This window comes from Mobula birostris, chromosome 1 (genome assembly GCF_030028105.1).
Source record: "Mobula birostris isolate sMobBir1 chromosome 1, sMobBir1.hap1, whole genome shotgun sequence".
NCBI classification, from domain to species: domain Eukaryota; kingdom Metazoa; phylum Chordata; class Chondrichthyes; order Myliobatiformes; family Myliobatidae; genus Mobula; species Mobula birostris.
The window spans coordinates 180071638-180097654 of NC_092370.1; the positions used below are offsets into that span (position 1 = coordinate 180071638).

Genomic DNA, 26017 nt, shown 5'->3' on the forward strand with positions numbered 1-26017 from the left:
TCTTTTCATTAGATGTTGTCTGGCCTGCTGAGTTTCTCCAGCATTTTGTGTGTGTTACTCTGGATTCCCAGCATCTGCAGATTTTCTCATGTTTGTGACACTACTTTTCACATTGAATGTTAATAATCTGAATGACAGAATTGATGGCTTTGTGGCCAAGTTTGCAAGCAATGCAAAGGAAGTTGGAGCGGTAGATAGTGTTGAGAAAACAGGGAGTTTGCAGAATAAATTGGACAGGTTAGGAGAATGGACAAAGAAGTGCAGGTAGAATACAATATAGGAAAGCGTATGGTCGTGCACTTTGGTAGAAGGAATTAAGGCATAGACTGTTTTCTATGCGGTGAGCAAATTTAGAAATTGAAGGTGCAAAGGGACTTGTAAGTCCTTGTGCAGGATTCCCTAAAGGTTAACTTGCAGATTGAGTCAGTAGTAAGGAAGGCAAATGCAATGTTAGCATTAATTTCTAGAGGACTAAAGTATAAAAGCAAAGATGTAATGCTGAGGCTTTATAAGGCATTGGTCATTTGGAGCATTATGAGTATTTCTGGTGCCCGTATCTAAGAAAGGATTCGCTGGCATTGGAGAGGGTCCAGAGGAGGTTTATGAGAACGATCTCAGGAATGGAAGGGTTAACATTTCGGGGTCTGTTCTCACTGGAGTTAAGAAGAATTAAGGGGTATCTTATTGAAACCTTCCAAATATTGAAAGGCTATGGGGTGTACATGAAGAGAATATTTCTTATAGTGAAGGAGTCTGGATTCAGAGGGCACAGCCTCAGAATAGAAGGACATCCCAATAGAACAGAGATGAGGAGGAATTTCTTTCACCAGAGCGTGGTGAATCTGTGGAATTCATTGCCACAGACAGTTGTAGAGGCTAAGACATTAGGTATTTTTAAAGCAATGTTGATAGATTCTTGTTTTAAAAGGGTGTCAAAGGTTAGGGAATAAGGAGGAGAATACGTTTGAGAGGGATACTAACGCAGCCATGATGGAATGGTGGAGCAGACTCGATAGGCCAAATGGCCTAATTCTGCTGCTACGTCTTATGGTCATAAACCCATCCAAGTTGGTGGCAGACTCCTCCATGCTCTCCACAGAGTTGTAGAAGCTCCTGGGTGGATGGCCCAATGTATTGAGCGCTTCCTGATGAGCTGAGATCATGCTTCCTTTACAGGTTGCAGTACTGGTGCCTCAACTCTCCCAGGAGCTGTTTCTGGGTCATTATTTTTCCGCTCGCTCTGATGCTCACTGAATTACCTCGTGCAAGTCTGTCTGATTCTGCCGCCCATATGGTGCTGATTTGTGTGCTGGTTCTCGGGAAGGTAAGAGCAAGCGACGATGACTCCTGAGGTGGACCCAACGTGTCTGATGGGCTTCGAAAAGGGGTCTGCGACATGATTAGCAGGCAACGGAAAAGGAAGGCAGTAACAGATGAGTGGCAGTGTTATGCACCAGGTTTTCATGCTGAGCAAGTAATTGAGAAAGGAGCAACTTCTGTGAGAGACCTCCAACCTTGCCATCTCCAATACTTTCTCTGTAAGCTATTAGACTAAAATGGAACAATCATCACAATTAATGCCTTTGAAGTGAACAGTGCTTTTTGCCAAAAACATGTGATTATGTCTTTAACAGGACTGGCCAAACTAAATAGCTGGTTCTCTTTTCTGGTGTCAGAAAGGAGTATTGATACTGTGCAACATTGGCGACAAATATTTATCTGAAATAAACCAAGAAACTCTGCAACTGCTTTTTAATGTAACAGTGATTTCAGGCCCAGTAGAATGTTTGATTAGTATCAATGCCTCCGTAGTATTTGGTAAATAGTCTGTGTCAGTCGGGAAAGAGGGGTCACAGAGTCAAACAGAAAGGAGGCAGTACCTTTGTCCCATCGAGCTTATGCCAGCCATCAGGCATCCAATCCTGCACTTAGCCCACATTACTCTCTCCACATTTTCATCAAGTCCTCACATATTTCACCGCTCACTGAGCTATACCATGAGCCATTTACGATGGCCATCTAATCTATTTCTACACATCTTTTTGGGTAGTGGGCGCAAACCAGAATTCATGTAGGAAATCCAGACCGTCCAATGAGAATGTACAAATTCCGCTGAGAATTGGAGGTCAGGATTGAATTTAAATCACTAAGGATTAATTCAGCGAGGAGATGTAACAACAAAACATTTACCACACCAAATACTAGGTTATTCCCGTTACCATCCATGCAGTTGTGTGAAAGGCTGATTGTCCTGTGTGGTAACCACTCCTCTTTGGAAATAGGTGGTTCATTATGAGCACACATCCACATCCTGTGTAGTTTAATCCCCCACTTTACCTTCAGCACCAGAACAATATGTAAATAGTTGATAGTCATATCTAAAGCAAACTCCACATAAGCAGGGAAATGTTTAGCAGAGATTAAAAAGTCAATGTAATTCATAATCCGAATCTATTTTTATCCCTTTTTGTAGAGATGGGAATGGTGTTAATGAATTCAACATATTCTTTGTTAAAACAACACATATTCATTACCTCCAATTAAGAATTATCTCCCAAAAATCTGGCATAAACTAACATGTCCCTCTTTTGTTTGATTAATTCTTATATTGATAAATGCACTCTGTGGCCACTTCACTTTATTAGGTGCATCTGTGCAGCTGCTTCTTAAAGCAAATAGCAAATCAGCCAATCATGTGGCGGCATAAAAGCATACAGACAGTGTCAAGAGGTTCAGTTGTTGTTCAGGCCAAACATCAGAATGGGGAAGAAATGTGATGTAAGTGACTTTGACCATGGAATAATTGTTCGTGCCAGACGGGGTGGTTTGAGTATCTCAGAAACTGCTGATCTCCTGGGATTTTCATGCACAATAGTCTCTAGAGTTTACGGAGGATAGTGCAAAAAAGGCGACAGCAACTCAGATAGGCTCATGTTGCAACAGTGGTGTGCAGAAGAGCATCTCTGAACACACAACGTATCAAACCTTGGTGAAGACAGGCTTTAACAGCAGAAGACCACGAACATGCATTCAGTGGCCACTTTATTATGTGCAGGAGGTACCTAATAAAGCAGCCACTGAGTTGACTGCAGTGCAGAAAGAGCAAGGCATGGAAGAATGTGATCCTATTGCGGGCAAATGGGACTAGTGTAGTGAAGATGGGCTTAAAGGGTCATTTTTGTGCTGTACTACTTTGTAACTGAACATCAATAATTAAAACTAAGGTAAAATGCATATGGACGTCTGCCTTCATTTGAAGTATTAAATATAGTACCTGAACTGCTGTCACATTTTGTTACAGATGTAGAACAGCTCCAAAATAAATTGTTTCTGAGTTTTCTTTAGAAAATTATTTCAATGTGCTAAATAATAGTTGTACTATATTTTTAAATTTTAATTAATAAAAGCAGTGCTGGTCAGTTCACCATTATTCAGTTCGCAGTTTTTCTTACTTTTTCTTCTTTTCTGTTGTTAGGCAAATGGTGGTAGGATGTTTGCGCGATAAAGTTGTATGAGGAGCTTTGATAGACAGTTGATAAAAGCAGGGTGACTGAGTGAATTTCTTCAAACCCTTTGTTTTAGCCAAATGGGTTCAAATTTGCAGTGTGGCTCATCGATATCAAATCAGCGAGTCTGTGATGGTTCATTTGTTCAATTAATAGACACACCCTCTATGCTCTACCTGAATGCATTTCAGTGCAATCCAATATTGACACTGCAGGCAAAAACAAGCAAATTTGGTAATTGCACCTTCAACCAATTTGTTGTTGGGGACTTATGATGTGGACCAGATTTCACATATTCAGACCTCAGCATCCAGATTATTTAGGGAGTTATCGGTGTTTTTGACCAGGAGTTCCTTAAGTTAAGCCTACTTCTTGATGGGTGGGCAATGTTCTCATGCAGGGCAATTTATTTTTGTCATCTCAATATATAGCTGAATCCCCTCTCATTATGCAAGGAACAATATTTGAGAATATTGGCAGCTGTAGAAGCAACGTATATTTTAGAATACCACTTACTGCTTGCAGACCCCACTTTAATAGCAAAGTATTACGCTTTAAATTGCATGGTGAGGTTGTCCTGACCTTTGTAAACATTTCTATTACTCAACACAATTTGAGCATGCTTTGAGGGATCTGTTATTGTTTTTAAAAATTAGTGGCATGATTATTTTTGCCCTGCCATCATTATCCAGAACACCTACAAAGCAACTCATTCAGTTTGAGCTATCAATTCATAAGCTATTTCAGCAGAGGAATAACTCTTAAAAATATCAGATCCTACTGTTTCCTTACACACAAAATAGACAAGCTCATTATAATTGCAGTGTTTTGCAGCATTGTCTGTGGTTCTATGTTCCGTACTTCATGTTGCTAAAGTGAGCATAAGCTGGTAACAAAATAAAATGTCTTTGTAAATATATTGAATTAAAGTAAAATAAGATAATTGCAATTAATAATATCACAAGTAATTCAAGATGTAGTTCAATTTGATTTTGAATGTTAAAAACGAATATCACCTCGCGTTTTCTAATCTTTTTCTAATTAGACTTCAGTGATCTGTTTTATCCTTAACAGATTAAAGAGTCCAATACTGTAGATTAGTTCATAGTAAACTCATGACATTCACAGCTCTACATTTGAAGTTATTAAACAACTATTATATGTCCGCTACTGGGTCTATCAAGTTTTCTGTGATTGACAAGTGTTGCCTGAGGATCATCTTATCTATAAACTAAGAGGACCAGAAATACCCTTTCTAACAAGAAAATGAGTGCTTTCTTCAAGAAGCTCTTAGATATTTTCTGCATTTTGCTTGGAAATTATTCCAATTACATTTCTGCCTTGATGCTTAAGAAATGCTAAAAAGAATTACTGTGGGTATATTCCAACAGATTTCCTTTTAGACTTGTAGTGTATTAATAATGCAAAGTACTGCCTACCAATCTGATGTAGCGTTGTTAAGGGCAATTAAGTAAATTAACATTTCAGGTTATAAAAACAAATAATGTTGGTATTAGTTTAGGCAATTTTTGAAAGTTAGGAAAACTCTCAGGATCCAAATGTTTATTACTTAGAGAAAGAATATTTAAAAATCTGCTTTTTTCAGTTGAGTTTATATTAGCAGTAATGTTTTATATCTGCTTAAATACTGCAGTATTTGCATAATTATATGCATGCATCTAAAACTTTAAATCAAATGGTGTCTGGAGAATCACTGCACAGATATTTTGAATGACGTGGTCTGATTTAGTAAAATCACTTCATTTTTACTTTAGTTGCCCAGCGTACTGCAGTGGCAGGAAAATGTTAAATAATTATGTCTTAGGTGTCATTCTGGCCCTGGCATCCCAGTTCAGTAAGAATACTAATTTAGAAATGGGGTACTCAGTCGAAATGTGAGATAAAAAAAGCTGGATAATCATTAGCTATGCATCAAAGAACAATTGATGTTGACAGAATTGGTGTATGATTGTTATAAAGGGACATTTTGTTTCAACTCATTTTGGTTAGGCTATTTTGTACACAGCAATTGAGTAATCCTCCTACTGAGAATTGCCAGAAATTGCTGTAAAGCAGAATCTGTCATGCAAAGGATTGATAACCAGTTTATCAACTAACACATATTAAAGCAACCCTTTCCTTCAAAAGATTTAGTTTGAATGCATTCAGTGTCAGGCAAGTAGATTTTCCATAGTTCAGACAGAGTTGTAATTAATCCTAAATGCTCCTACCTTAGGGAAATGAAGAAAAACACATATTTGTTATCTTTTTTTTGCAAGTTTATTTTCCAAACATGTATTATTGATCAAACTCACAAGTGAATAAGATGATGCTTCTTTGATGCCATTGTTTCTCTTGGGATAATGAGGTAGTTTGAGAGCATCCTTACTTTACTCTTTTCCACCTCTCTTCCTCTTAATCTCCTCCTCGTTTTCAACTCACACAGACACTAAATTGTGGTTTCCCAACACCCACGCCCCTTCTGCAGTTATCTTGCCTGTCAATTTTACCTGCCTCCTTGATTCTCCTCCTCATTCACTTTCTGACTACTTGACTTCTTTGGATTAGGATGTTGCCTGGCCTATTCATCCACCTTCCAGCAAAGGCAGCCCTTTGAATGTTCAGGTTAGACAATTGTACCAGGAGTTAGTAGAACAGCATTTTTTTAAAGAATACTCTCAGAACATCAATGAAATTAAATTTTAATGCACTACTTGTCAATGTTGAGTATTAGACAGTTAGCTTCTGATAGCAAAGAAGGCAAATTTCCGGGGCCTGCAATACCCAGTAACGTTTCTTGCGGGTGGTTAGTATTCTTCCCCTGGTGTCTGCTGACAAAAGGCTGCAGAGGATTGAACTCTCCTAACCTGCAAAGCCCAGCCCTTCCCACAATCTGCAAAGTGTGGCAGAACAGAACTCAAGTCCATCTGCTGATCTTCACTGCTATCACAGCCCTCTGAGCAGGTGGCTGTGACGGCAAACCATACTTGAGGTACCCGGCGCATTATGTAATGCATCTCCCTACACTGCAAAGACAGGAGCTCTGTATGAATCTCTGTCAATAACAGCTGTGTGTACATGGTGCCTCCAATTTAGCATACTATTGGATGGTGATCCACCATAGTATTATTAGACAACATTTGATACTGAGCCACACAATGTGATACTGTGTTGAGGTAGATGACAGAAAGTTTGTACAAAGTAGAGCTCAAGAAATATTTTCAAGTGGGATGGTGGATGGGGGCCAGGGGCTGTGGGGTGGGGGTATACCAGAAATTTAGATAAATGACATTAACTCGAGTCCTGTCTTTGCAGCTGGGGTTCACTTCATTACATAACTGTACAACAAAAAGCTGGCACCTATAACTCTAACCATAAAGTTATCAGGTTGTTGTTATAAATGCATCTAGCCCAACAAATGTCCTTCAGGAAAGGAAATCTGCCATTGCTACCTGGACTCTATGTGAGGCAAGCACACAACAATGTGGCTGACTCATAACCATCTTTGGAAATAACCTAGTCAGGCACTCACAACAGATAATAAATGCTGACAGTCAGTGACACTGCATCGCAGGAGGACATGAATTCGAAACAAATCGCAAGAAGGGGCAATGGGGCCTTGGAAATCAAAAGGAAAATCAGGGTTCTTCTGCTGAGTCACACGGATATGCAGTTTGCATTTGTAAGATGACTCTTCTGTAATTACTTTGAACATTGAAAGCCACAGTTACATCTTGAAATGTTTAAGTCACGTGCACTTTGGGCTGTGATAATTCAAAATGAATCCAATCTTCCCAATACCAATGTAAGAGTTTCCCTTGCTTAGTACTATAGCAGATGTTTCGTTTTTGGCAGCTTCCTACCTTCCTGTCTGTAGACATTAAATTTAATTGATCTCCACATTGGATATTCTTGTCTAAAGTTATGCTGTCAGTCTCACCTAGCGTCAAACGTACTCCCATTATTCACATCCATTAACCAACAGCACCTAACAAATATCAATTACTGTTTGTGGCAGCATGCTCTGCACAAATAACTTTCTAAATTAAAACGGTGACATTCATCAGCTAAATATCGTACATTGGCTGCAAGATGCTTTGGGACATGGTGAGGTTGTGAGAGATGGTACATAAAGGCAAGTTTGTATTCATTTGGTTTTTAAGTATGTTAGATTAGTGTTAAGCATCCCTGCTACCAACCAGGTAAACTGTCTGGTAGTCCAAAGCAAAAGGAACAGAGCTTGAACTTTTCTCTTCTGAAACCTGATCCGCGTATAAACAACTGCCCATTATTCCTGCTGCCTCACTCACTATAATTGTGCTGGGAATCTGCTAAGGAAAAGTGCCCATGTTGTCTGCTAGGCTGAAGTTGACTGCAGTGTCTCCGATACCATAATATGGCATTTCCTAATCGCAAGCCTCTACCTCATTAATGTATTTCACATAAAGAGGAGTCCCACTTTGTGTCTTTCTCAAAAGATAAGTGGTTTGGGGGGTGGGGCGGGGGAGGGGATAGTTTCTGGTGAAAGCAGAGAGTGTAACTCTGAAGAGAAGGATACTTACATGATCCAATTAGCATAAGAGAAGTTAAATAATTCATGACGTGATCCTATGGGAAGAAGTAAAGTTAATGCATATAGTTTTTAACTTTCTTCCTCTCTGCTGTGAGAATGAACTGCTGCATTCAGTACTCAGCCATTTATTGAAAGCTCTAGTGGCATGTTAGAAACCAGTGGTCCTGTAAACACTGAGATTCATCTTGCTAGTGCAGCTCTCAACAAAGAGCATCTGGACGAGTTCCAAAAGGTGATTAAACAAATTGATCAGCATTAGTTGCCATGTCACATGCCCTAAACTCTGGATTAAAAGAAAAGCACGTCTGACTTTGGGCCAAGATGCTAACGTCATCCTTTTTTTGCAGTATTCAGAAGGTCCGCGAGCCTGTGTGTTATCTTTGTGTTCGAATGGTTCCTAATTATCAGCAAGTTGTGGAAATGGTCCTTTCAGTAGTACTATGCATGTAGAACAGTCTCTGCAGTTCACGTTAACTGGGCCAACATCTGACGGAAGGGAAAATTAGCAAAATTAGTCTCACAACAGGCACGGGATATCTTTACTACAAGATGGGTAAATGCAAGCAGGCTTTTTCCACTGACGTTAGGTGACATGGTCGTAGGTTAAGAGTGAAAGGTGAAATATTTAAGGGGAACGTGAAGGGAAACTTCTTCACTCAGGGTGGTGAGAGTGTGGAATGAACTGCCAACTGAAGTGTTCCATTTCAACATCAAGGCAAGTTTGGATAACTACATGGATGGGAAGGGTATTGAAGCGCGATGGTCCAGGGGCGCGTCATTGGGACTAGGCAGAGTAATAGTTTGGCACAACTAGAGAGGCCAAAGGACCTGTTTCTGTGCTGTAGAGCTCTATGACTCAATGAGTGTGTCTGGCAATTGTTGCTCAAAAAATACTGACACATTAAATGATTTTTGTTGAAACAGAAAGATTGAATATATAGGCAATTTAATTTGATGAAAAGTAAAATATAGATTCCTGTCTGTTGTTGGTGGGGGGGGGAATGAAAGACAAGTGAAATTGGGTCAGCTATCTAACTCATATATAATGACTGATTATGCAGTGAATAACTTGGTTAATATTATATCCAGGTAATACATTTTTTAGGGATGTTTATCTGTTAATGAGCATTGTTGAAAGTAGAAAAAAAATTATGTTAGCTTCTGGAGGCAAATAGTTTACATTAGAAGCAATATTTAGGAAATAGGTTTGATGCCACATCATTAGAGAAATAACTTTAATGAAACTTTAGATGTAATTAAATAACAGAAAACTGTTTACAATGCGATGTTCATGGCATACTAATTATGGATAACCCAGCTTCCAGTGTATTGGTGGGGCATCATTGGCCCCCATTAGGGATGAGAAGGCCAAGTTATTAAAGGAAACACTTGCAGGCAAACATTAAGACCTGCCTGGACATTCCACAATAGTATTTGTATTTGGGAATTATCACTGGTAGTAATGCCCCACGTGTTATTATACTGAATTATACAAAGTGAAATTAAGTCAGAGCATAGTAAAATTTTAAGGTCTTTTACCAACAAGAATGATCAGGCGGATTATTTACAAACGTACATTGCAAGAAAATTAACAAGTAGGCTGAGTTCCAATACAATCTTTCTTTTTGGTTGCTTGATAGATAAATTCGGCCTTCTGCAAAGGAAAAGCCATCTTTGCCATCTTCTACTAGGTCAGTTATTTTATACCCAACAGTGTGATAATAATGCATGTAACAACCAAAGATAAATGTGTAGCATATTAGTAGTTATTAAAGGTATATATAAATATTTGTGAAAACATTGATTGCTTTTTAAGTAATACAAATGTTTACTGCATGCTCTTTCTAGTAATGTTTTTCAGTTGATTTTTAGCTACGCTTTTGTCAAAAATCTGTAAATATGTTTTCTTCAAAATGTGCTTAGTTTTTGTGTAGCAGTTTGTTTGCATGTATTCCTAGTAAGCAAATGCATGCATCAATCAGGAGTAAATCAGGGTCACGATAAAGCAATCAAAGACTTCACTTTTACAGATAATGTGTGAACCATTATTAAATCTTTAGAGACAGATATTTAACCTTGAACGCAATGCTAATTCTAACGTATCCAATTTTCATAAATGGACAAATGAGAGGGACTCCTTATACTAGACCAAAAGCAGAATTTAAAATGTGATTTCTGTTTGGTTTTCCTCTATCTTTACTGGTCCTTTTCTTTTTGCTCAGAATTTCTTCTGATAAACACTTATAACCTCTTGTGGATTTCAGCTGTCATATAATTTGTGTATTTTTCTCTCACTTTCATGTTATCTCCTTTCCTGAATTCCCTTTTACTGTATCTTAATGAATGGCATGAAAGCGTTTTTTTTTTTCCAGCTCAAGATTACAGTTATTAGAGTCTGATTCCTACCTGGAAGCTAAATGTTTCTGACTCCCAGCTAGCTATGCTAAAATAAGGCTACCTAATTGTTTATTTTACCCAATTGCTGTCCCCTCCCCTTCTCATTCAGAATACAGTGCAGAGCTGATGTGAATCCATCCCTATGGTACAACCACAACATAAGCACATTTGACTTCAGTCCAGTTAATATGCCCAAAACAATTTCTGGTTCAATAATTTTTATGACTGCATTACAAGTATTTCAACAGGCTGAATAGAAGCAGATTACACAAACCTATGTCTTCTGCCTGGCCCTCCAAGCCTTTTGAAAGGACAGGCTTTCTCTTGGGTGTACAGAAGGATTCCAAGTTTAGATTGTTACCGCTAATGTAATTCCCAACCCAAATAGTAATATGACAATTGTATTACCTACACTGGGGAAAATATTGCATTGAGATCATGTTTTCATCTTAAAGAATGTATGCAATAAATTAACTGTTTGCTTGCTTTAAATGTTATTTGTGGATGCAATTTCTCCAGATAGAAATAAATAGAGCAGGTAAAGACACTTAATCTAACTCTAGAATATATACACTTTGGTGCTCCTCAAAATTCCAACTCTCAGCGCATCAACAGAAGAAGTTGCGCTGGAACTAAATTGGATTTGTGGCTACTGTTGACAGTGAAAAGTCTAGCTGTATGCTAACAGCAGTTATTTGGCCACTTCTTTGGGTATAACAGCTTTTTAATAACTTAAAAATAAATACTGCACAGGATTCATGTTTTCAGTTTGTATAAAATGCTCAGTTAATTCACCAGCCATTCACTTTACATGAAAGTAAAATTAGTCCACTACCAAATCTGTTTCTCAATGAAATAATATTAAAAAATATTGTATATTTTTAAAGCATAATTTATTTATTGCTAAATGTAGGAATCCAACTTTTCTTGTGTTAGTAAGAGGCACTATAGAGAAAAGAGTATTGAAAGTTGTATTGTTCAGTATTAAGCAATGCAATTCAAATAGAAGTCTTGTATCTGTTACAGGGGTTTTTCATTAATTGGTACCCTATTTATTTTCATCTTGAGTTTGAATGAAAGTTTAGTTGTACTTCAGATTGCAATGGATTTTCTGTGTTCTATACTTGTTAAATTATGCTGAATTACATTTCTTTTCATGAAAAATTAAAATAATACAAACAAGTATATTTATTTCCTTTTCCAAAGGTAATGCAGCTTAAGATGAAGGTATTTTTCATAAATTAGTAAAGAATTAGGATTAACACTACTTGTTGCAAATTCTTGTTCTCTGAGAGCACAAGTTAAACCTGAGGTTAAAACACCTTTCACATTAGTGTGGGCACAACATATAAAAACTACATGCAACTTCTGCATAAATTTATCTTAGAGCTAATGCTTGATTTTAAACAATATCAAACTAACCTGATTATGACTTACCATGAATTCCTGATTACATGTGTGAGGTAACCCTACAGCATTAAGTTGCAGATTGAGACATTTCAATAGTTATGTGTTACAAATATTCTGAATCAAGCCTTCACATTTTATAATAATGCTGTAACAGAACTGGATATTGAAACAATTGTCCATACAGCTTTCATTGCAAAATTTTAAATATTTTCCAGATTTTGATGCCAGTCTGATTTAACTCTAGATTTAAAAAAAGCTTGATAAGTCACATTTCAGATTTTCAAGTTTTAATTGGCATTAATATTCTATTTTTATAACTACAACCACTATCTTGCCTCAAGTATGAAAAAAACAGCACACTAATCTCTAGAGATTCTAACAAAAGATATTTGAAAGAAGTGATTAATTGCTGCGCAACGTATATGAGTACCAAATGTTTGCATTTTGGCCATAGAAACGATGAAATATTTTACTTAAAGACACATGCAAAGGAACTATGAATAGAATTTTCTCTGTATTCATGATGCACTGGGGCAGAATTCCAGACATTCAGTTGTTATGGTTAACCATTTGGTGTTGAAGAGGTATTAAAGTACCACAAAAAGTGGTTGAATTTACAAATGTTAGTTCTTTTCAGAACTTTATACTATGTAAAGTTACAATTGAAATAGCAGTTAGTCATAAATGGTAGTAATTGTTTCTCTAGCCAAGTGGTTAACTCACATCAAAATGTAAAGATTAAGCTCTTAAACAGTTACACCTGGTTAAGTATAGGCGATTATAATAATTGATGTTCAGCAGTTCTTTTAGAAATGATTGTGGAATGTGGTTTGTAAAGAATGATGTGAGATCTTACATATTTTTCTTAAGAGTATTTAAAGAGAGCATACTCCAAGAGCAACAGAAGTTGCATATATCCTGGGGTACAGTCTCTGGAACAATTGGGTGCTTGGTGGAGACATCTGTGAATGTTGACCTTTTGACCTGTAAAGAATGCTCTGGAGGTGGGGGAATGTAATGCTCCTTATGGCCTTGAGGAGACTGAAAAATGTACAGGAGGAAACAACCCAAAATTCTCCAGCAGCCTAAAACTGAATAAATCGGGCAACAAGCTTAATAAAGAGGGCATCTGTGTACCCTTATTCTGAGATGATTTCCAAGCTAATCTCATCTCTGTCAAATGAAAGTTGTCTTTAAGTGAAAGGTTAAAGCTCAGAAAATGGCTAGGGTGAGAGGTGAACATGTGACGAGGATTACTGCAAATTTGGGCACCTGCTTTTTTTTGTCTGAAACGTTTTCTTTCAGCCAAATGTGCAGCATTTTCAGTATATTATTATGGGGCATACACAAGTTAAAACAGGCACACATTTGCACTAAATAGTTCCTGTTCTTTTGGGAATTTACATTCCTACCATACATTACTAAGTCATTACCAGCCATGTTCAAGGTTATTTTCTTGTAGCTGCTGGGAGTATTACTTCTGTGAACTCTGACATGAGGTCCCTTGGTTCAGACTCTGAACACTGAGGGAAGGTAGCTGGCCGCCAGCCAGCAATGTGTGGCACTTGACCTAACGTTTGATGCTGCCTTGAGATGGTGATCCAAGATTCAAGATTGCTTAATGTCACTTCCTGTACACAAGTGTAAGATGAATGAAATAATTGTTACTCCGGATATGATGCAGCGCAAAAAAAAAACACGCAAAAGATAAAGAATACAACAGTAATAATAATAAAACACACAATAGATTTATGTAAATACATAAGAGTGCTTATATACATAGATTGATTGCATGTCCATAAAGTGATGCTAGGCATGTACATAAGCTGAGTGACGGGAAATAATGAAGTAGTGATGGAGTCAGTGGATGGAGGTGTTGATCAGCCTCGCTGCTTGGGGAAAGTAACTGTTTTTTGAGTCTGGTAGTCCTGGCATGAATGCTACGTAGCCTCCTCCCTGATGGGAGTGGGACCTTCCTTTTCAGTCCTGAAGAAGAGTCCATAGATGCTGCCTGACTTGCTGAGTTTCTCCACCATTTTGTGTGTGTTGCTGCAGATTTCCGGCATCTGCAGAATCGCTTGTGCCTTTGAGATCATGAGCAGGGTGGGAAGGATCTTTTATGATGTCACTGGCCCTTTACCGGCACCTTTCAGTATATATGACCTTGATGGTGGATATGCAAGTGCCAGTGATGTGTTGGGCCGTTTTGACTACCCATTGTAGAGCCTTCCTGTGCAGTTTCCGTACCAAGCAGTGATGCAGCTTGTTAGGATGCTCTCTACTGTGCATCTGTAAAATGACATGAGTATGGATGTGCAAAGTCCAGCTCTCTTCAGCCTCCTCAAAAAGTAGAGGTATTGGTGAGCTTTTCTGATTGTGTAGGATGTGTTCTGGGACCATGAGAGGTTGTGTGAGATGTGCACTCCCAGGCTCGCGGTTTACACTGCTGTGCCACTGCTGTAAAGGAGGGTGAGAGTGTTACAAGTTCTCCTAAAATCGATAACCATCTCTTTTGAGTTGTTAATGTTAAGGAAAAGGTTATCTGCCTGACACCAGTGGAAGAGGTGAGCAGTAAAGCAATCCTGACCAATATTTTAAGTTACAACCTAGACTCAAGAAAGTATAGGGGCACCTGGTATTTTCCATAACAGGTTGAGGGCCCAGAGAATAAGGGAGGTGGAGTAATAGGTGAAGGGCATTCACACGGCACAGGCAAGTCTTCCATGCTTGTGCACAGATTATAGTCCCCTGAGTTCTGGTTGAGTTCTAAGTTTGATCAGGGACACGGATGGCAGAGGGTCTCCAGGCTGATGGTGGTGAGAAAGTTGTGTGTGGGTTGGGGGGGGGGAAGAGTGGAGAGGGAATTTCAGAATGGAGGGGTTACAGAATGCAGCTGTGTAAAATAAAATATAGTTTGAACGAAATGCTCTTCATGTCGTTTCCGACTCAGAGAGGCAGCTGCACGCGGACTTTTTATCTGACAGCACAAAGGACAGTAAAACAGAAAAGCAAGTAGGCAAAGCAAAGAGACAAAAGCAATGATCAGCTAACACAGCTCCACACAGCCTGACTAATTTATGAGAAAAAAACTGTGCAGTTCACTCGATCAGGACTCTAAGGAGGTGGGTAGAATGGGAGGAAGTTTTCATTGACTCTTCTGAGCAACTGGGGAAACCACTGGAGATACTTTGCAGTTTGAACTTTATCAGGGTCTACGCTTAATCAATACGCTATTGGAAAAAGAATTAATTACTAAAGCAGAATAAAACAGCTGCATTTTAAACCGAGCAGCCATCAATTCTGTAATCTTTCAGTTACAGCTTAGGTGCAGCGAGGATCATTTTGGCTTCACGTAATGAGGAACTGAGGGAGTCTCCTCATGAATGGTTTGGGAATTTGCATTAGTCGGTTTCAATCTGTTTACCATCACTGCATGTGGTTTTAACCTTTCTTCATTCTCCAGTTTCATCTGATAAATTATCAATTCAGTACCATTTCCACACAATTTCACTATCCACGGCAGGGGAGGGAACGAGGGCTACAATCATCAGTGCCATGAGAAAGTGTCTTAACCTCCTTCCACTCCCTTTTCAGTGGGCTTAGGACTGATTGGTTTCAAGCCGGACAAACCTCTATTGTACAATTCCAGGGTCAGAGACCTGCCTGTTAAAGAAACAGTAATTTGAACACAGTCTGTAAACGTTTCATCTGTAATTTCCATAATGGTGAATTTCAAGGAGGGTTGTGGGGGTTATGGGAGATGAATTAGGTTTTTAGTGAGCTCATTAGGAAGCCAAACAGAGTTTAGACAGCAAGGCAGTGAACATAGCTGTAATCAGTTCTGCTCGCTTTGTTCCCTGCCTTCAGGACATTTTTGGAAACTTCATGGCAGGGACTGATGAGAATATGCTGAGAGAGGCTGCAATCTGGAATCTGATGGTTGACTTGTTGATTTGTAAACCCTTAATTCATTATTGCCCCAATTTAATCCCTTATTTCTTCAAGGAAATTACACGATTAATAAGCCTTAATATCTCTTTACACCAATGCCCTGTAAATCTACTCTGGAATAGTTTTGGTCATTTGGATGTGATATCTTACTCACAGAAACTAAAGAGAGGCCATTTATTAACTAAACTGAACTTGATAACTCCCATCACTGATAGACATTTAACTGCCCAGTTACAGCTGACTCTGCATGCTGATTCAAAGCTGGCATCACAGAGCAAGCTGAATTTAAGATGACAGTGTGTGTTTTTATTGTTTCTTGGAATACCCACCTTTTTGTGGTTTTTCAGGAAGCAAAGGCAGTCTCCAGAAAACTGATGCATTTGCTGCATTCAGTTTCATGCTTATTTAAGTTAATTTAACTTGACCCAGATTTCCTTCCTTGGATTTAGTTTGACTAATTAGAGCAGCAACACCTAGAATCAGCCATAGGTTTTTTTTTAGAAAAGCTGGCTAAATGTAGATCTAAGGGATCTGTAAACTAAAGCAGAGCATCAAGTAGCAAAACCAATATGAGACGGAAGTGCTTCATAACACAGCTATCTATAAGAAGACGACCTTCTTTTAAGAGATGTGAGGCTGATTTGGAATATTGGAGTTCCAGCTGAATGCATCCGAAACAATGGTATCTTTGAGACGTGGCACCTAGATAACCTCTGGGGCCAATTAGTGTAATTTCTGTTGAATTGACAGGATTGTTCATTCCTCTCTCAGACTGAAAAGAGGTGGGGCTGTTAACCTGCAAAATCCCTGTTTTGGACAAAGGTCTTTATCAAGTGGTACAGTGAATTTTTGACATCAAGATCTATTATTCTTGGAACACCCCCTTCTCTGTCATTTTGAGCTGACACAATGTGCATATAGCATTAACTTTCACAAGGTGAAGAGCGGTGTGACAATATGAACAAGTCTGCAGCTAGTGAGCTCTGCCTCCCGGCTTGTGTGACCCAGCTTCAAATCTGACCTCCAGTGCTGCGTGGAGTTTGCATGCTCACCCTACGACCACACACACATATTTCCTCCCACGTCCCAGTGACTGTGCAGGTTGGTAGAGTAACTTGAGACTGTAAATTGCACCCCCCCCCCATGTGCAGGTGAGTGGTAACTGTGGGGAGAGTAAAGTGGGATTAATACAAATGGGCTGGTGTGAGCTGGTGGGGCAAGTGACCTGATTCTGTTGTACATGACTTCCCAAATCAGAAATTATGCCAGGCTGTTTATACCTGTGGCTGTGTCGAATATTGATTGTCATTCCTGTGTCTAAAACTAAAGATGTAGTTAAGGTTTCAATTTCTGGTTGCATCACTGTCTGGTGTGTGTGTGGGAGGGGGGTGCTACTGCACGGCTTCGAAGTAAGCTGCCGAGAGTTGTAAATGTAGTCAGTTCCATCATGGGCACTGGCCTCTGTAGTACCCAGGACATCTTCAAGGAGCGATGCCTCAAAAAGGCGTGTCCATCATTAAGGATCCCCACCACCCAGGTCATGCCCTGTTCTCGTTGCTGCCATCAGGAAGGAAGTACAGAAACCTGAAGCCTAAAGTATATATATTTTAATTCCATTTTTTTCTATTATTATGTATTGCAGAGTCAACAAATTTCATGGCATATGCCGGTGATATTAAACCTGATTCTGATTCTGATTCATGGTTCGCAATGAAATGAATTCCTGATGAGGTTCATGCAGATAATATCACTTAAAATGCTTTGATCCTCCAACTTTGAGAGCACCACGTCTGTGCAGGCACCCGTACATGTTGACCACCTGATGGCTGCTCTAATGGGGAGTGCAAACAGATAGCAAATAATATGTCATTTCCAATATTCAAGGTGTATACGGTTTATTGTGTGAAGCAGAGTTATACCCACCACTTGTCTCTAATCTATCAATCCTGTCTGTTTGGTGAATAATTTTGTTAGTAACATTGAATCATGTCGTAATGTTGTGAAATGGCTTCAGGAGCATTCAGTCCTGATAAAGGTGCACTGGTGATTACTTCCTGAGAAGTACATGTCACATTGATGAGGATTACACTAAGAGTGAAACACAAAAAGTTGACACTGCCAAATTTAGCTCAAGATGCCCTGGGACAAATGTGGTAGGTGAGGTAGCTGGTTGGACATCACTGTGTTACCACATTGTTTCTGCTAAAGACATCTCCAGCACCACCTCCTGTTACTTTTACTGGTGGGCTGTCTGCATTGCAAAGTAAGCAGATAAGGGCCAAATTAAAATATTCCGGTGGTTGGTTGATGATGTCATTGGCATCATAACATAACTGTGACCACACAAGCTAAAGCTGACAACTGCCCTGGTACCAGTCAGTGGAGTGGGTGGAATTGTCCCAAATATGTTTCTTTAATCTTTTCCACACTTCTATTTTGGTCCATAAAGAACTCTTCCCTGAGAGCCCAAAGGAATTCTGTCAATACTTATTCCAGCTCCAAGGCCTCTCCCTCATAGTATCAGCATCTCTTCTGCACCCCACCACCCTCACTCCTCCCTTGCTCTTCCCAGCACTAACTTTGCCAAAGGCTTCCAGGTCTCCGGTTTTCTTGACAATCCAATACAAGTTTTTGCTCTTTAGCTAGCCTTGATATCTCTCTGAACAGGTTGAGTTGAAAAGAGTTGTTGCAAGAATTAAGGGAAGTCTAGAAGTTGCAAAAGATGTAGGTGAAAATTTCCATCCCCTCGTACCCGCTATTACTTGAGGTTACCTGAAATAAGGGGCTGTTGAAATACTGAAATTAAGTACAACTTCCATGGAACTAACCAATGGGCAAGGCTGGAAAAAAGAACACAGTGCCATTTTTAAAACTGAAATTGGTATATTGCATTAGGTATGGTTGGTAAGGGATGTGGCAGTAAGTGGAGTCCATATGTAATCAGACATGATATGAGTAAATAGTCACACAACCCACTCCCAGCCTTGTGCTCCAAAACCACAAGGGGTTCTACCAATTGAGAACATGGAGTTGAGGAAACAAATGGCTTGTAAATTCTGAAGGACTCTGTGAATGAAACAAAAATAATTCTGACAGGCAATAGATTGACAGCCACTTTACACAGTATTTTTAATATGAAGAATGCAGACACATTGAAAGAAAACAGAGGAATCGTCATGAAGGGAAAGATTAAAATGGGGCAATAAAACCCTGGTGGAAATAGTGAATTGTGCAGAGGTATAAAAAAGAGAAGAATGACATATATGGAGATGCTTCGGTTTAGGAGGATGAATGATGATAGGTTATTTCAAAAGATCAGCACCAAAAGCCTGATCTTGTCAGACTTGATGTAAGACAAGATGAGGTTTCTTGGACAGGGTGATCTATTCCAGTCCAAAAATATTGCCAAAGGGTAGGATGGAGATGAGGGCAAGGCTTTAATTTTTTCAATGTTCATTTGGAGGAAGTTGTGACTCAGGCATGATGACTTGGGCTCACTTGTGTATTACTTGCATTCTGAGGCAATCAGGTGGTGAAGTGAGACAACAGTTCAATGGTTCCATTTAATATCAGAGCATGTATACAGTATACAACCTGAAACTCTTGCTCTTCACAGACATCCACAAAAACAAAAGAGAACCCCAGAGGATGAATGACAGTGAAACACTAGAACCCTAGAGCCCCCTCTCCCCTGTTTATTTCAGCAGGAAGCATCAGCACCCACCACTTGACATTTCAACATGCCACAGGGACAGAGAGGTGTCTCTCCTTTTCCACAGAGAGAAGGGAGACCAACAAAATAGAACAGTTAGCTGATTCCAATGTTACATTCTGCCGTCATCAAAGTTGCTGGTGAAAACGTCAACCGTACCTTTTCCTAGAGATGCTGCCTGACCTGTTGCGTTTACCAGCAACTTTGATGTGTGTTGCTTGAATTTCCAGCATCTGCAGAATTCCTCGTGTTTATATTCTGCCGTGTTGCTTTTAATCCAAGTTCTCCGACTTGGGAATTGGCAGCAAACTCTCCCCCACCATCAAGAAAAAGAGGAAGAGAGAGTGATCAGCTGAGAGCAAAGGCCTCCAATTGTCCATCCGCTGTTCGTGATGTTCCATTTCCCCCGCAAAGCCTTAGTCGGCGACACCAGCATGGAATCAGTGCACTCAACCCAGCTGTTATCAGCATTCATATGAAAAATTTCTGAATGAGTGCCATTTATTACTTTTCTAACAAAGTTTATAAAAAATTATATTCCTCCATTAAAATACCATTCACTTATCACGCTGAATAAGAACTGAGGTCTGTTCTGTGCTTGACTTCTAATTGCTTAATACAGTTGAGTTCTTAAGCCACTTCTGGTGGAACTAGAAGAGACATTTTAACATTGAAATGAAGGCAGCACACTAAAAGTACATACACTATATTCATGATTCATGTGTGTTAGGCAACCACAGCATGCAGAAAAATTTCTAGTACCAAGCAGGTACAACTCGCTCCTAGCTTTCTGCCTTTCTGCTTTCAGGTCACATTATTGATTGTAGCTATTGCTTGCCTTGACTTCTTTTACTGGACAAATGAAAACGTTTGCTGTATTTCAAGGACAGCTTTAATATAACAGACTTTTTCTGTGTCTTTGAGGCCACAATTCTGACTCTTTCTAGATATAAATATACTCTGTAAAAAGAGATAGAAAGGAATTTGCATATATAAGTAGGTGAGGTATATTGCATTGCTTCTTGGAAGCTGAAGGTGAAGCTTAAAGACAGATCTAATACCTTAATCTACTTTTTTAGCCCTTGCATGTTTATATTATGATCTATCTCTGCCTAATTTGGTTTTAAGTAACAGCCGGTACATTTTGTTTACCATTTAACAAGAGTCTTTAGGCTCAGTGTTACTAGAGTCTTAATCCTGCCTAAGCACAGAGCAGCAATGGCTACAGCCCCATTGCCTGATGTGTTGTGAATGAAGCTGCTTTCTGTCAGTAACATGTGGTCTCTTCACTGGAGAGCCCTGTGCAAATCCTGTGTAAATAGAGGGAGACTAACAAAAGATGAGCTCCTGCAGCTCAGAGCATTTGGAGCCATTTGGGGGTTGAATGTACTAAATGCTGCTTATACCGCCTGAAAAGTTGAGGAGAAAGGAGCATAAAATCCCTTCTCTTTTTTCTCTCTCTTCCCTCCCCCTGCCTTTCTCCCTGCTGTTACCCGGAGGGTTGGAGGAGTGGAGCAAGGGGTGGGTGGGTGTTGGTGGGAGATTGTTCTGGGCCAGAAAAGCCTGGGGAAAGCCCATGAGGAGTGATTTTTAGTGTTCCTTTGAGTGTAAAGAACGTGGCATGGGTCACTGTCTCCTCTTTAACATAGGAAAACCCACACAGTTCGTAAATGTTGCATGCAATAAAAGAAAGTGCAGCTGTTACACTGAACTCCAGAGCAGTAGGCCATGCCCTGCTGAATACCTGGTCACTTCAAAATAAATCTTACAGAAAAAATTCAATTTTAACACACTCGAGCAGGCAGCACAGCAGGACAGAAAGAGAGCTTAATAATTAAGGGTTCAGGTACTGGCCATTTCAGGCAAACTAAGAAGAAAGTTATACATTTTATACAGAAAGAAAATGAAGAATTTTAACCCTGCTATTACGAATGAAGCCAGTCTAGAGAGTCATACCTTTTTAGAAATAAAAACACATAACTAAATAAATAGTAAACTATCGCCTCCAACCTTATGTTTACCATGATATTAAAATTTGAGATCTGATATATTCCAATTGTATTTAATTAATATTTTGTTACATGTTTCACTTGAGATATAGCTACTGATAATGGCAACGATTGAAACCGGAAAATCTTTTTTTTTCAGCTCATTTTCCTTTCTTCCCCATCTCATTGTCTAATACATACTTCTGATGCCAGCTTTTTTATTCGGCATAGAATTTTCCTCTCCCCAGGCACAGCTTTCCAAAACTGCCGTAGGCTAGAGCACAGCACCTCAGATCCCTGAGGCCCCGTGCCCAACTCCTAATAGCCATTCTCCATCTGTGTCACATGGACAGATGATAAGACATTTCCACTTTCTGTTTTGGAGTATATACACACACAGGTTAAAATGCCATAGTTGCCAAGGAACAGTCAGAAGCCATTAGCATTTGGGGAAATTTGCCCTGCAGCATTCCTTCCTGGCATCGTGGAAGAGGGTGTAAATCACCACCACTCTGTGCTCGGCAATTGTAATGAGGCTCTGTGAATGTTTCTGGTCCAGCATCATTTTTATGATTATTTCCACCTTTTTGGCTCGCCGTCATGATTCACGTTCATGGAGAGGTAGTAAAAGTTAGTGGTAGATAAAGGGTTGGGCACTGACATTTGTGCAGATGGAGGGAGCTGCACTGCCTTGGGGCTGGGTGGCTGTAATGAAGTGACTTGTCAGTCTGTAAATACTGGGGGTCGCCTCTCCCCGACATGATGGAGGGTATCACATTGCAGTGAAAATGGAAATGTCAATAAAATTAATCTGCCAACTCTTTGCTGTGGTTTTTTTCAGCTTTTGTGACTGTAGCGGTAAAACAAAAAATTGTTAATTTGCACAAAAATTGACGTGGAACGGGCCCTTGTTTAATGTGAGTGCGTAGTGCCACCAACCCTGGTAATCACATAACTAAAAGACAGTAGTAGAATTAGTTGCTGCATTTGTAGCATTCCTTAGGAAGCTATGTGGTTCTGGCTACTCCGAGTCCTAAGTTTATTGTTTTAGGCTTTCCTGAACAAGGTTTTTACTTAGCATGGGATTTATGGCATTTACTGCTAATGAATGTCTATTCTTAAATTACAAAACCCACAGTCTCAGCGCAATTTCCAGATGTCCTTGCAGGACCTCAGCTTCTTAAACATCAGCAGGGAGCATAAACTCTGCGCTTCTCTGTTTTCTTCTTTCGTGTGGCTTTAGGCTAATGATGTGCAAGAGAAAACATAGCTGTCGAATAGAGAAAAAAAAACCAATGCTGTTTCAGTATCCTTCATTTATTTTGCATTTGATTATACTTTGGGCCCCTTCTTTCTTCTTTCTTTTTAATGTTATTGGTTCAAATATTAATGGGGAAATATAATATATATAGGTGCTCTGATTGATGCCTCTCAAAAACAGAAGGACAAGCACGTATGAATTTTAAGAAAGTACGAGACCAGGATTGCCTTGGTGCAGAGTTTTTTTAGATACATAATTTAGATGCCCTCTAGGCAGGCTTTCAAGGCATTTTTGCCTGAGGGTAAAGAAAAATAACTATGACTGTTAAAAGTAAATGATTTTTGCTAATGCACAATTAATGCAAGGGAAGGCAGAACAGTGGTGAGAGTGGATAGAGGTAACTCCTGATTTAAAGAATGCACCCTGCCTTGATACATGTACCTAATGTACCTTATTCTCTTAAATATGAGAGTGGAAAGCAGTGATGCAGGGAGACAGAGGGTGTCATCCCATGCAAATGTAGTGGGGGGGGAGGGTGTGATGATGAACTGTGGTCTTCTCTGTGCAGTGAACCATGACATAGTTACTTACACCTTATGCAAAATCTCTGTAATGCGCAGAGCCTTTTTTTTACTTTTAAGTCATTATGTGGTTTCACTTGGAAAACCTGTGCCTAACTCATCCCATATATTTAGGAAGCAAAGTCAGATTGAAATGAAATTGTTATGGGAGCTTTAAAACTACACATAAATATATTTGACACAGGGCTACTTCTCCATCAGAGGCATAGCAATAATTGAATTAATGATACATGCATGTTCATGTGAAGTTTATCAAAACAGGGTTGGGAGACATGGTGCCTTGCATTGAATATTATTTGCATAACACCCCCATATTTTGATGAGAAATGTTATCTGCTTGCCTTATCCTAAATCAGAGTGAGTCAGATTTGATTACTTTTACGTGCAATTTGTAGGATCTGTAATTTGTAATACTTTCCCCCTTTATTTCTGTGATTTCAGGTGATGGGTTAGACAACAGCGTGGCCTCGCCAGGAACAGGTGATGATGACGATCCGGACAAAGATAAAAAGCGACAGAAAAAGCGAGGCATTTTCCCCAAAGTAGCTACAAATATTATGAGAGCGTGGCTGTTCCAGCATCTCACGGTATGTGCAGCCTAAAGAAAGTGTACAGTAGTTAATATCACTTCCTTGACACTGATTTAAATAGAGTTTAAAGTACAAGAGAAAGCGTTTCAGTAATCTGTGAACATCGCGCTCCATTTTCTTTAGATGTTCAACTCATTAAAGGATGCTTTGCAAAAGATTATCTGGGCCTTGCAAAACATTCTCGCTTAGATGACAAACTTAACAAGAACATAAGATAATGAATCTTTTTTTAATATCATCCAACATTATTTCTAGTCTTGTAAAGAAGTAATTTTTGAAAACTGTTTTTTGAGAAAGCATGTTTCTAAACAAAAGGGTAAGAAGTGTTATTATCTATCAAGTTTCCAATCCATTGCTTTCAACATTGGCTTATTTGTATCATTGTGAATGCTGCTAATTTCAGTTTTATTTTTGATAACCCATTAAACACAGACTTTGTGGGCATTTCATTACACATTTACAGGATAACTAACTGGGCACATTGTGATTGAGCAGTCTTGGATGCTGAATTGCATCACTGAGCCAATAGGAAAGAGGAAATATTACCCAGCAGGTTTAATTTTACTATTTGATTTTATAAGGGATGGTACAGATCGGAGATCACCTGTGGGTTAAATCGTGCCAATCACAAAACTGGAATGGGCATTTTGTGTACAAGTGATATTAGCGCACCTTTTGTTACCAGACAACATAGTGCAACTAATAATATCATTTTCCTATAATTCCCATTTTGCCCAGAGTGACATAAACTGAACCTCGTTATTTCATGTTACAACAACTATGGGGCAGACTTACTCATAGGAGCACATTGGGTTCAATTGTTGCTTTTCTTAATATTTTAAGGGAAACTATGCCCATATCAGGAAGCCTGAGCTGATTGGTTGAGAACTGATTGTAAATTGCTCAGATTCCTTAGAAACTCCACAGAGTGTGCTTAAACTGAGAGGGTACTTCCTCCAGCATCTCGTGCAATGAGTGGTCCAGTGGTAAGACCACTGGCAACACTCTGTCACTGGAGGCAGTGTTAGAGTCATGGTTGCCCACTCACATAGCAGTGGCACCTCAGAATAGGAAGCAAAGCTTCCTCCCTCAGACATTTCAGAGACACCACTTCCTACAGGAACCTTCCCGTGAATGAGTAGTTTTCCATGGCTTTCACCATGGAGATTTGTGATGTACTGTGGGATAACATTAGCCCATGCTCTTGGATCACTTTTCTGCATGAAAGTTGGGGTCATTTTGAGGGAGAACTTCTTCATCCTAAGATCTTTCCAAACAGCCACAGCAGATTGCTTCTGCGTCCCTCAATTTGCGGCTACCCACCTCATCGAAGGGGCAAGCAGGCATGCACTTTGTTTTGTTAAAACTGTTTTTATTGAGGAACAGACATCTTATTAGACACCAGCATGCACCGCATGTGTGTGTGCAGCCACGTGTAGGCTCACATGGGGAACCCAGTTCTTTCATCAACAGGAAAGGTTTCCACTCCTAGTCTGCAGGTAGTTGTGGATCATAAGACATATTTCCTGTTGCTGAATGTCACATTCTGGGAATCGCACGTGACTCTTTCATCCTGAGGAGTCTGCAATGCGTATGTTTTCAGCGGCCATCTCTCCTCGGAGCAATGGTTCCTAAGGGACAAGGGCTATCCTCCACTTCCAGTGCCTTCTCGAACCACAGCAGCTGAGTGACGAATAACAAGGATCATGTAAGTATCAAGGACACCATGGAAAACAGCATTGCTGCCTTGAACGTGAGATTTAGTTGCAGTGATCTGTCTTGGGGATGCTTTATGGTCAGAGCAAGCAGGTATGGAGATTTCATCATTGTTGCACAAGCTTGTAAATCAAAGACAGTAGTTGCACTTGAGGAAGAGAAGCGGGACAACGCAGACACTGAGGCCGTGAGACAGGCCTTGGAGAGCAGTGTGAACAAGAGGAGCAGGAGGAAGAAAGCAACAAGCCTCACCACTCTCCACACTGGTTAGACCACATGGCTGAAGTAATCCGTGGTCTGGTTTCATAAAAGGCTTGCTACATCTCTGTCAG

At 39.6% G+C, this 26017-nt stretch overlaps 1 protein-coding gene across 9 annotated transcripts in view; it reads left to right on the forward strand.

Annotated features, from left to right (window-relative positions):
- Nucleotides 1–26017, forward strand: part of meis2a (Meis homeobox 2a) — a 113095-nt gene that overhangs the window by 21063 nt on the left and 66015 nt on the right. For 5 of the 9 annotated variants that reach the window (XM_072266903.1, XM_072266914.1, XM_072266930.1 and 2 more), the window contains exons 8-9: nucleotides 9720–9770; nucleotides 23821–23966. The exons of 1 other annotated variant lie outside the window; for it this stretch is intronic. In XM_072266903.1, the coding sequence (XP_072123004.1) occupies nucleotides 9720–9770; nucleotides 23821–23966 (197 nt within the window). The remainder of the gene's footprint in view (nucleotides 1–9719; nucleotides 9771–23820; nucleotides 23967–26017) is intronic. 3 more of the 9 variants (XM_072266908.1, XM_072266922.1, XM_072266950.1) reach the window with 1 other exon arrangement.